The sequence below is a fragment of the Tursiops truncatus genome, chromosome 7 (assembly GCF_011762595.2).
Source record: "Tursiops truncatus isolate mTurTru1 chromosome 7, mTurTru1.mat.Y, whole genome shotgun sequence".
Lineage (NCBI taxonomy): Eukaryota > Metazoa > Chordata > Mammalia > Artiodactyla > Delphinidae > Tursiops > Tursiops truncatus.
Genome location: NC_047040.1, coordinates 11,138,954 through 11,151,035, shown reverse-complemented (window position 1 = coordinate 11,151,035; position 12,082 = coordinate 11,138,954). Strand labels below are relative to the sequence as shown.

Below are 12,082 nucleotides of genomic sequence, written 5' to 3'. Positions count from 1 at the left end.
GGGATCCTCCCAGACCAGGGCTCGAACCCGTGTCCCCTGCATTTGCAGGCAGACTCTCAACCACTGTGCCACCAGGGAAGCCTGCATTGAACTGATTTTTTTCCCCTGATGTTGTTTGAAACACGTTAAATGTAAAATTTTCCCATATGATGTTCTAAATACAAGTTACATGTAGAATATGTATTATTATAGGCTACACATATGTTCGAGGTTATAAGCCACAAACTAGCTTAGGGACCAATTCTTGTTTCTACAAGGGACAGATGTTTCATTTGTTGTTCTCAACTGTACAGCTAAGTGTTCAAAAAACTTGGAAACTTGCATTTTGGAATATAATCCACTCTAAATTTGAGAATTTCCTATATCGTGTTCTCTATTCATTTGGTTTATAGTTATATTATCTATTTATTACCTATTTTGGCCTTAATAAACTTATTTTGTCTTTTAGTAGAATTTTCTTCTCTTTGGCTTAGTATTTCAAAGCTCTTAAGACATTTATTTCTGTTGTTTCATAAGTTGTAGAATTATAGTGTTTGTTGGTTTTGCTAGTAGAGACCATCTAGCAAATCTTCTCATTTTGTTAGTGAGAATACTGGTAGAGCCAGAACAATTGAGGGACTTGTCCAATGGTTTACAGTTACTTATGTTAGGATGGAGTTCCCTGATTCTTATCTTAGATTCCCTTTTCACTAAACTGTACTTTTTTACTGGTGTTCTCAGCAATGCTAAATGGTAACTATTTAAACTTATATTTAAACTGGTATAGATATTCCTTTCAAAATATTTTTTAGGAAATTTATTTTTAAAATTTATTATTTATCTATTAGTATTTCTTTCATTATATTTCTTTTGGGGAGAGTAAAATTTCAGCCTGTAAAAAAGTTGAATTTTATCATATTAAGTAAAAACAGACAAAATATTGTAGGGAGTCCAGAATACAGAATTTATATTGTTAAGCAATATTGTTAAGCAGCCTTTTAATTTAGGTTCTAGTGTGTAGTGCTTAAGGGCCAGGTCAGATGTGTTTCAGAAAGGTTTTCAAGAACGCAGTGTGAGCAGTGACATGTGGGGATAGCACTCCACTCGTCAGAAGTGGTAGGTGTGAAGACACTAGAAGGGAAGTGGTACATGTGTGTAGGAAAAGGGGGTTACTCTAGGTACATTCCTCTCCCGCCCCCGTCATATCCATTTAGATAGATAAAACAGCAATTACATGAAATACTGTTAAGTTTTCCTGATTTTCTTCCTAGAATAATGTTTTACTTTGTTAATGGAAAATTTTTTTGCTTAGTGACTTCTTTTGTTTTGTTTACAAGTAGAGTACATATTCATTGAAAAAGCTTAGCGAACTCAGGCAAACAAAGAAGGAAATGATACCTACCTGAAATCTCACTACTTTGATTTAACTAAAATGCAGATTTTCTATGCACATGATGCCATGTTTAATGAAATTAGCAGATGAAAATGTATCTGGAATTTATTAACCTATTTATCTTACTTACTTAACTGTAAGTATTTTTGTATCGGGCTAAATATTCTTTTACATGAATTTTTTAAATGACTGCATTATATTCCATTGTATGATGTTCCATAATATATTTAAGTGATCTCTCGTCGGCCATTTGAGTTTCTAAGTTTTTCATTATTATAAAAAACACATTGTTTAGCTGTTAGATTCAGCCATGCTCATTTGCAATATTATCTCTTTACAAAAACTACCTAGAAGTAGAATTGCCTGCAGAGGATTTAAGTGGCTCACTCACTTTGTTGGTGACATATTATAATCTTTCTCCATCTTTTGGACGTGCTTTTTGTTCTTACCACTTAGCATTCCCTTTCCTGCATACCAACCACTTCTTATTCTTATCTTATCCTCTATAAAAATCTTATCCAGCATCTGTTTTGCCTTAAAAAAAGTCTTTTGAGTTATTTCGTTTTACTTACATATTTTAACTTTAGGGAAGCCTGGAGTTTTGCTCTTAGGTTGGTGACCAGTTGGGAAATACCAGTTGGTCTTTTTCACTGGGTATGAGGTGCATTTATGCTATGATTTTTACGTTTTTATCATTTCTTAAGTTTTAATATGTGTTTTAAAATGGCAGCCTCCTAATAAAATATGAGTATCTTCAATGTATTTGGTGATCATGTCCTTCTTTTTATACACTCGAGTTTTCTTTTTTTAAATATGCTATGGTGTGACATCGTTGTAAACTCAAAAAGCAACCAAAAGATTTAATGTAATTAAGCCATCTTTGTATCATTATTTTAGGTTCACATAACTGATGAATCACTTATCACTATTTTAAATCTGAATTTTCCAAATGTATCATGTATCCTGCATCTCTGTCTGCTTTACTGTAACTAAATATTTAGTGCTCTTAATTCAGAGTTTCCTTTAATAGAGGCACTTTACTATTCCTGAGGTCACTCAAAGGCTGTTGTGTACAAATTTATCATTGTACAAAGCGTTTTTGGAAATTCCTGGATACCCTTTAATAAATTGCTTGAAGTTGGGTGAGATAAACACTGGTAGAATTTAAAATCTGATTTCTAAATGAGTTTTCTTTAAAGTAAGTTGTGAGACATAGAAACTTTCATAAAATTCTTAAATTCATTTATCATATTTTTCATTTATAATTTTCATATTCATTAACATATATTGTTCCTTACCATTTACAGCTCAGAATTCTGCAAATGCAGATTTTGCAAACTTTGATGCATTTGGACAGTCTAGTGGTTCGAGTAATTTTGGAGGTTTCCCCACAGCAAGCCACTCTTCTTTTCAGCCCCAATCTACAGGTAGAGCTCTCCAGCATTATGCTTAAATGTTTACTTCAAAAAATAAAAAACTCTCTAGAGGTAGTTTTGGAACATTACTCTAAACTTAAATTCTGTGGTTATCTGGTTCTAAATTAGTTCTGTCTTACAAAGCTCTGGGGAAACCTGAAATCTTTATATTTTTCTTTGTTCGTTTTTCTGAACGCTAGTATTTTGTCTAATTCACATCTATTTTCCTTTTCCTGCACATGAATCTTCCTTAAATTTCTTAGGCACAGAGGTATTAAAGTACTAAAAGTTTTTCGGTTCACAAAACACATTACGATTTAAGCTCTGAATAAAGGAAGCTAGTTGATTGCTTGCTTCCATAGAACTAAAAACGTTAAGTAATTTTCAGGGCAACAAGCTTCAGAAAATAAATATTATTAGTTGAGTAGATTATTTAACAGTCATTTTAATAAACTTTAAATAGTTTTCTGTGCAGGAATTGGTCTTTAAAAATTGAATACTCTCCCATAAACTGTATTGTTTTCAGAAACTCATTGAACCTTTGTTTAGATCTTTGGCTGATTATTTTTCGTTCAGCTTTTAACTCTGTATTGTCTTAAAGCCTTTTCTTTCAATTTTCTTTCTTTTTTTTCTTTAAATTTCATCATTTACGTAATATCTGGCTGTCCAGCATTTAGAATGCTTTCATCTAGCTGCAGTTTTGGTGAATTTACTTCAGCTTTTCCTCTCCAGGCTTCCAACAGTAAGTTCTGTTGTCACGTAGGCATCTTTTACTAATTTGTATGTTTTGTGCTATATTTTTTAGGTTTTTCAATTATAGAATGTTAATCATCTTTTAACGATAATCCTTCAGAAAGTCTCACTTTTACTCTCTCTCCACTATTGCTAAACTCAGAGAACATAGTAGTATACCATAACAGAGTTAGTTGATTTAATAATTCAGTTTTTATTAATTTGAAATAAATTTCTTCATACAGATTTTGAAAGCTCAGTATGTACTTTGTTCATCAGCTCCTTGTAACAGATCACAGTCTTTTAAATACAAACATTACTTAGTTTTAATCGAAAACAACTAGAGTTTAATTCCTAAAGAAATATATTTGTTTTAGAATGCATAAAAAACTGATTGATGGAAAGTGTTTGTGGTTTTTTAAAAAATAGGGTGTAACCTTTGTTTCTGAAATACCTATAAGTGTGCTTTGCTCTCACTTTAATATATAAATATCTATATCTATCTACTATCTTGATTGCTAAGACTAATGTTTAGGCATAAAGAATCAACATCAAAAGTGTAGCACCAACAGTGTAGAATGAATATATACTGGTTTCAGTATTTTAGTAGTACCTTAGGGAGTTCTCTAGAATACAGAACAGTCTTTAAAATCTTAGCAGGATAAAGTTGATGTAATAATTTTTTCCTTGAGCTATATATTAGGGCATAATTTTACTGAAGACATTGTGGTGTTGTGTGTACATTAAATTATTATGTGGAATTAAGTAATAGCTCTTCAAGTAAAATAAGTCTAAAGCTCAAAAACCACCTTTTAAGAAATTTGGATCAAAGTAGTACATTGTAAACATTTTAAATCTCTACCCTGGGATTTGTTTCAACCAGATCTCTGTTGGAACTACAAAACTTCTGTAGTGTAAGATATTTTGCATCTTGCCTACAGAGTTTGTTTAGGGAGAATTGGTAAAAGGTCATAGTATACATAGCTGAATGTTCTATGAAGTAACTGAGTTTCAAATTAGGTAGCATGGAGACGCTCTCCTGTGAATTATTTTCTTCATTCCAGGATAGAAAATTACACACAGAAACTTGTTGCCCTGTATGTTGCCAGGGCCTTTGAAAATCTAGTTTTGTAAATTATGGAAAGTCACGTGTAGATAATAAAAGTTGAATGCCATTTGCCAGTTTTTAATTTTAAGAATTTAGGATTGTTTATAGAACACTTAATTTAGGAAGAAATGATCATATAACCTTTATCAAAGGATATTGGGAAAAATCTAGCAATTTCAAGTTTTCTGTCTGTTCTGTTACAGGTGGAAGTGCTGGATCAGTAAATGCTAATTTTGCTCATTTTGATAACTTCCCCAAATCCTCCAGTGCTGATTTTGGAACCTTCAATACTTCCCAGAGTCATCAAACAGCATCAGCTGTTAGTAAAGTTTCAGCGAACAAAGCTGGTCTACAGACTACAGACAAATATGCGGCACTTGCTAATTTAGACAATATCTTCAGTGCCGGGCAAGGTATCAACCTTTAAACAGACGAATACAAATTTGTATATTAAACAGTCCTCTAAATTTGGTTGTATTTATTAAAATCTGAGGATGTGCTTTTCTTAGTTGTATAGATGTTTAGTTTAAACTAAATGTTCATGACTATTTGGCACATTTTGGATCTGAAATAACTACACAATGGGAGGCCTAGAAACTATTTGTAAACGTCTAGATTTAAAAGAAAATAATTGACAAAAATTTAATTTTTTCTTAGAAACCATGCTTTATTGTTCTAAGGCCATAAAGGGCCAAGAAATCCTATTAATAGAGATGACTAGAGGATTATTTGGTAGGTTCTGTGATATATTTGTTTTGAACTATGTTCTATTAATATTTTTGTATTTATTTAAAGAAACAAGATATTTACAGTGTATTTTTATAACTAGTTTTGGTCTTAAGGCTAGTATTTTTGCCTCTCAAAGTGCGTAGTGTAGTGGGGGAACAGCAGGGGTCTACTTTCAGACTGGATTCTGCATCCTAATCTCTGAGCCTGATTTCTCATCTACCCTCCGAAACGAGGGCAATAGTAATAGCATTGAACTTAAAAAGTTGTATTATATGTATTATTGCATGGGAGGCATTTAGAACAGTGCCCGGCACATCGTAAGTGCTCTGTGAATGTTTTCTCTTACTACTATCTCTAATTCTTTCATGAACAACCCTGGGAAAATGATATTATTAATAGACTCTTCACATAGTTCAAGCATTTTATGAGTGTATATGTTCACTTGAATGAGATGTCCCCGTCTTGCAGATTTAATGTAGCACTTTGAGAATTTCTTCTTTATGTGTAATCTAGACATGTTATTGGTACTGGGTCTTAGTTTTTGTTACAGAAACAGTATGCTGTCTTTATCAGAGTGGTATGTATAGCACTAATCTTGTCCAATATTTTCTGGATTATTTATTGGATAAGACTCTAGAATCATGTCCATTTATTTGCTAAGCTCCAGATCGGTTTTAAATTTACATGTGTTTCATGGCAAATGTGGTTGTAAGTTGAAAGCATTAAGTTAAGCATCAGTTAAAAGTTTTGATGTAGTATGTTTTTGTTTGTTCACAGGTGGTGATCAGGGTAGTGGGTTTGGGACCACAGGTAAAGCTCCTGTTGGTTCTGTGGTTTCAGTTCCCAGTCAGTCAAGTGCATCTTCAGACAAGTATGCAGCCCTGGCAGAACTGGACAGCGTTTTCAGCTCCGCGGCCACCTCCAGTAACGCATATTCTTCCACAAGTAATGCTAGCAGGTAGCTTGTCTTAGTCTGTGTTCCTGCTTTGTGTTTTATCTCTTAAACTTTTTTGCAACGCTGAATAATAATGCTGTTAAGTAATGACCATTTGGGGCTTAAAGATTCCTGAATATTTTTGTAAGTTTGAGGAAACTGTGTTTAAATTTTCTAATTAAAATATAATCCTTGAGTTAAGTGCCATAGTTTTATTTTTTTATTTAATCGAAGGCTTTGTTACTTTTTTCCCTTGAACACTAAAATGTGATTTAGAGTATATACACATCTTGAAATGGATAGTCATATACAAATTTAATTGTACTCAGCAGAGACTCCATTTACAGAATTATTTGCTTTTAATGTACAGTTCTCAGTCATGAAGATTAAACACTTAAAGTAGCATGTTATAGCCTTAGTTGTAAATAAGCAGTTTTAGAAATGTTTGCACCAGAACCCAAGACCAATTCTGTATCTCTTTTGTCATACTGGTATTTATAAACAGACATATCTGTTACTGTGTTCAGATAGATCGGGTGTAAGAAATTCTTGGCAGCAGAAAGTCTACTGCATTTTAACAGTGTTCGGTCTTTAAAAACTCTTCTAGTTTTGACTTTTTCATCTTTGGGTCAAGGAAGCAGACCTAGAAGTACAGGTGACTTACCTGTACAGTGTCTTACCCATCTGTTAGTTTTCCATTCCTACAGATTGTCTCTTCTTTTTTGTTATCTGAGTAGCTTTTTATTTCCCTTTAGCACCTTTTCCAGAGAGAAATGGTAGGATTGTAACATTAACTAGTTTGGCTCACTCTTCAGTAACAAATTTTCTATATGGCAGATGGGAAAAATTGAATCCAAAGAATAAAATTTAGAGTATTTATATATTTTTTGCTTTATTAATGTTGTCTACATTACACATATATAATAGTGGACTATAGCAATGTGGTCGTAAAGTCTGGAAACATAGACAGGTATATGTAATGAAATGGTTTATTGGTATTACATTATCATCATAAGTGGTCCCCCAGAGTGTAACCCATGGAATGTTTGAAGTACCTGAGACCCATTCAAAAGGTCTGTGAGGTTAAAACCTAAATTCATAATAATTCTGAGGGGTTATTTGTGTTTTCAGTAATTGACATTTGTTTTGATGGTGCAAAAACTATGACAGGTAAAACTTGCTGGTGCCTTAGCATTGATTTACAGCTTTGGCACCAAGCCGTACAAATAGTCATCTAATAGTCATTATATTCCTTACCACCACACATTCAGTTTTACTTAGGAATATTTTTGATGCAGTTTTTATTATGAATATGCTGTATGAAGCAGTAAAGGAATTTAAGTCTTGACCTTTAAGTATGTCTTCTTAATTTTCTGTGTGTTGAAGTAAGGTATGCATCAGGTAGTTCTGCTATGTACTGAAGTATAAAGCTGTCTTGAGTAAAATCAGTTTGTGTGGTTGTTTGAGTTGTGGAATAAACCAGCCACTTGTTTTATGGAACACCATTTTTTCTTGAAAGTATGATTGATAGACAAACTATGGTTTTTCAGATTTCGATATTTGGTAGACATTTTCTCAAAAATGAAATTTTAAGTCTGTCACTTTAAGGAAAATAACTACTTAAAATACATACTCTCAAGCAAATAGTAGAATTTTGGAAAATTTAGGGGCCACCGTGGGCTTAAAATTAAACTTCCCATTACTTTTCTGATGAGCTGGATGGTGATATTAATGATTGTAATTTTTTTATTTTGCATAGGGAAATATGTTGACATTTTGAAGATTTGCATCAACTATTTTCCAAATGATATAAAGTTAGTAAAAGATTCATTTAAAGTGTAAGATAGACTAGTGGATGTTACTTTACATAAAAGTCCATTGATATGGTTTCAAATTCCATATTGCAACTAACCTTTAGGAAACTATCCCTGGTGTTTTTTGTATGATGTCAAGGAAAATATCCACAGTTATCTGGAAAAGGTGTTAAAATTCTCCTGTTTTGTTCAACTATGTTACCATGTGAGGCCAGTTTTTCTTCATATGCATCAACCTAAACAACATATCACAAGAGATTGATCATATATTAAGCCAGCCATTAAAGAGATTTGTAAAAATATCAGTGTTACTCTTCTCATTAGGTTCCTTTTGTTTTAGAAAATATGGTTACTTATGAAAATGCTACTTAGGTTAGCATGTAATGGCTTTATTGTTATTTTTAAATGAATAAAATTATTTAAATTTGTTTTAATTGATGTACAAATATATATTGGTAAATATAGCAACTTAAAGTTCTTTGGGGTTCTCAATAATTTTTTAGAATGTGAATGAGTTCTGAGACTTAAAAGTTTGAGAACTGATGTGATACATGATATGTTCAATATTATTTGTTTCCATATTTTATGGCAACCTTGTAGATAGATTACCGTTGCTTTTTTCCCCCCTCAAAACATGAACTCTTTCAATACTTGTTTTCAGTAATGTTTTTGGAACAGTGCCAGTGGGTGCTTCTGCACAGACACAGCCTGCTTCTTCAAGTGTGCCTGCTCCATTTGGAGGTACGTGTTTCTGGTATATATATACTGGTTTTTATAAAGAACCCTAATACATATTGTATCGCATTTTCGTAGGGATACCAGAAGACAATCAAAGCACCAGTTTATTATCAGAAAGCTCTAGTTTTCTATCTTCAGAAATATATGAACAAATACTTTAAATAATTGAATACAAATGCGTTAGGATTTTATAGTGTATTTTATAATTTTTTAAAGCTACACCTTCCACAAATCCATTTGTTGCTGCTGCTGGTCCTTCTGTGGCATCTTCTACAAATCCATTTCAGACCAATGCCAGAGGAGCAACAGGTAAGAAATAAATATAAATTATAGAACAGTAAGCTTTGGAAAAGGTATATATTGCAAAGACACCATGTGAAGAGCATCAGAAAATAAGGTTCCTTTCTTACTGAAGTGACTGTAAAGTGGATTAGTTTTGTCCGTAAAGACATATAGTAGCTGAAAGTTTATAAAATCCTTCAATTTAATATTTGAAAATGGACCAGAGAAGTTATCTAGCACCCACCACTCAAAGCTTTCGTTTTTCAGGTGCAGAAGCCCAAGCATGGAGATGAGACTTAAAGCCTTAAAGCCCACAGCCAGTATATGACAGAGATGGTACTTGAACATTGTAATTCTGACTTATTTGTTGGTCTGGTTTCACAATTATTGGTTATAACTCAATCTTAGTAGAAAAAAATGTGTAAGTTTTTTTGCTTTTTTCCTTTTCATGGGATTGCAAGGAATAGATGGCTATTATTAACATGAGATCTTAATAATGAGGTCTTTTTGTAGTACATATTTCTTTTAGGTGTTCACATTGTTTTAGGTTGTGGGAAACTGGTTTAATTTGTGGTATAACATTTGGGTATTTTCTCTTCTGATAATTTTTTAAAAATCCTCTTTATCGCTCCCCCTTTTTTTGGTTCACAGTGTAAGCCAGCTACATATTTCTTGTATTGTACCTCCTTGATTTTTGTCTTATTACCCTGAACACCAGAGTTATTTGCCAGTACCTTGGAATATTAGCAGGTGCATGTGGTATGGCCCAATACCCATTAAACTGAATTTGTCAGTTCTGTTTTTAGATTTAGATAATTTTACAACTAAAGCTTTGAACTTCAGTTATAGCCTTTGTTGATGTGATATTTTGAGAGAATAAGGTGTTTGTAACATCACAATAAATTTGCACCATTTAGAATTGGTAATTACTAGCATATCTTTTTGTCATTGGCAAGGTTTGAGAATATGTGATATTGGGAGTTTGAACCATAACTTTCCTTTTCATATAAATGTCTTCAGTCATAATCTGTTGATATCTCACACAGTAGATGTTTAATAACTTTGAATTTTGCACATAATTTGATTTTTAAAAATTGTTTATTTTAATCCAAATATACATAATCAGTGATTGTTTCAAATTTCTGTTGTGTTTTGGACAAAATATTTATACATCACTTGTGATATATGTAATATTTCTGTTTCTAAGCATATTATTTTGACTTCGTGGAATGAATTTATAAAATGTCTCATGACACAGGGTTTTCTACGTTTTCTCATTTAGTCCTCTTAACTCTCATCAAATAAATGTTTTAATCACTCTTTGACAGCTGAGGTAACTGAGGCTCAGAAAAGTTAAGTGCGTATGTTTTGGGTACAGCCAGATTTGTGTTCAAATGCTGATTTAGATTTACTTGCTAGGTAATCCTAAAAATGCTTTCTGTATATTATTTTTTTAATGAATGGAGGAAAAGTGATAGGAAGATATATTATTTGCAAGATACCGTTGAGATGTTTATAGCTATTATAACCCCATTTGACAACTGAAGGATGGAAACTCAAGTTATACCTTGACCAAGGTTATGTTGATGTAACTCCTCAGAACCTTATTGTTGTCCTTTTCTGTAAAATGTGAACACTATTCTCTGGCAGGGATGTTGTGAGAATTAGATGATGGAAATCACCATGCATGGTCTTTGCATTATTGTGTATACTTGGTAAATCATTTCTATTATTTTCCTTTCATGACTGTACCTCCATACTGGTTCTGTTATTAGAGCTAAGGGCCCACCCCCCCCGCCCCAATTATTTGGAGTATGAAAGTCCTTTAAAGTTAAGGTTCTACATGGGATGTGAAATAATATAAAGTGTACAAAGTATGTTCAGATGATATAATTTTAATATTAGCCTAAGCAAAATTTATTGAAAGGTAAACCTACTGTGTCCACAAATTTTTATTTCAAGGTAAAAAATTTTTTCCCCTTATAAACCATTTTGATTTAGCACATTGATCATCTTTACTAGGTTATTATTGAATTGACTAAGTCAAAGTAAATGTTAACTATATAACATGTTTCTGCTGAAGCTGAAATATAAATAACACTTTGACAAATACACTGTGCTTAGGTATTTCCAGTGTTTTCATACCATCAAAATTAATATTAGTTTTTTAGAAATATTTTGTGTTCTTAAATATATTAGTATTGTTAAATTCCATTTGAGGTAGCTTTTGAAAGAGGGTATTGATAATAGTTCAATGTGAACTATTTAAAAAGTTTTACTGATGTATTTCATTCTTAAAATACACATTTTAGTAATAACTTTTTTCCTGCATTTACAAAGCTTTTGGGCTTTCTTTTACCATGTTATATAGAAACCTTCAGTAGACTAGCCAATGTGGCCTAAGACCTTTTTTATTTTAGGATTCTATAATTAGCATTCTTTTTCCAGAGCACTTGAGCCCTTAAATCTAATTAATAAAGTTAATATAATTTTCGGTTATTAGGAAATTCTCTTATAACTCTTAAATCTCTCCTTTGTCCCTGAATGAGTACCTTTATTTTCTAATATTCATTTAATGAAAAAATGATTTTAAAAGATTCCCCCCCCCTGCCCCACCTTAAGGGTCCAAAATTAATCAATGACTAATCTAGTGTTAGTACCCAGAGTGCTTCTAAACCAGCACTGTTTCCACTGGTTCCGCTCATTCCAGTCATAGGAAAGTAAATGAAACATATATCCACACAAAAACTTGTATACAAATGTTCACAGCAGCATTATTCCTAATAGCCAAAAAGTGGAAACAACCCAGGTGTCCATCCACTGATGGATGAATAAACCAAATGTGGTATAGCCGTACAGTGGAATTTGTTTGATAATAAAAAGTAATGACATGTACTGATACGTGGTACAACACGGATGAACCTAGAAAACATTAGGCTAAATAAAGGAAGTTAGTCA

At 32.5% G+C, this 12,082-nt stretch overlaps 1 protein-coding gene across 11 annotated transcripts in view; it reads left to right on the top strand.

Annotated features, from left to right (window-relative positions):
* The window catches only part of AGFG1 (ArfGAP with FG repeats 1), a 78,713-nt gene that overhangs the window by 53,084 nt on the left and 13,547 nt on the right, over window positions 1-12,082 (top strand). For 4 of the 11 annotated variants that reach the window (XM_073807180.1, XM_073807179.1, XM_033859630.2 and 1 more), the window contains exons 6-11: window positions 2,680-2,799; window positions 3,458-3,529; window positions 4,831-5,040; window positions 6,134-6,314; window positions 8,766-8,845; window positions 9,059-9,151. In XM_073807180.1, the coding sequence (XP_073663281.1) occupies window positions 2,680-2,799; window positions 3,458-3,529; window positions 4,831-5,040; window positions 6,134-6,314; window positions 8,766-8,845; window positions 9,059-9,151 (756 nt within the window). Of the gene's footprint in view, window positions 1-2,679; window positions 2,800-3,457; window positions 3,530-4,830; window positions 5,041-6,133; window positions 6,315-8,765; window positions 8,846-9,058; window positions 9,152-9,391; window positions 10,207-12,082 lie in introns of those variants that run through there. The other 7 variants (XM_033859624.2, XM_033859621.2, XM_033859623.2 and 4 more) reach the window with 4 other exon arrangements.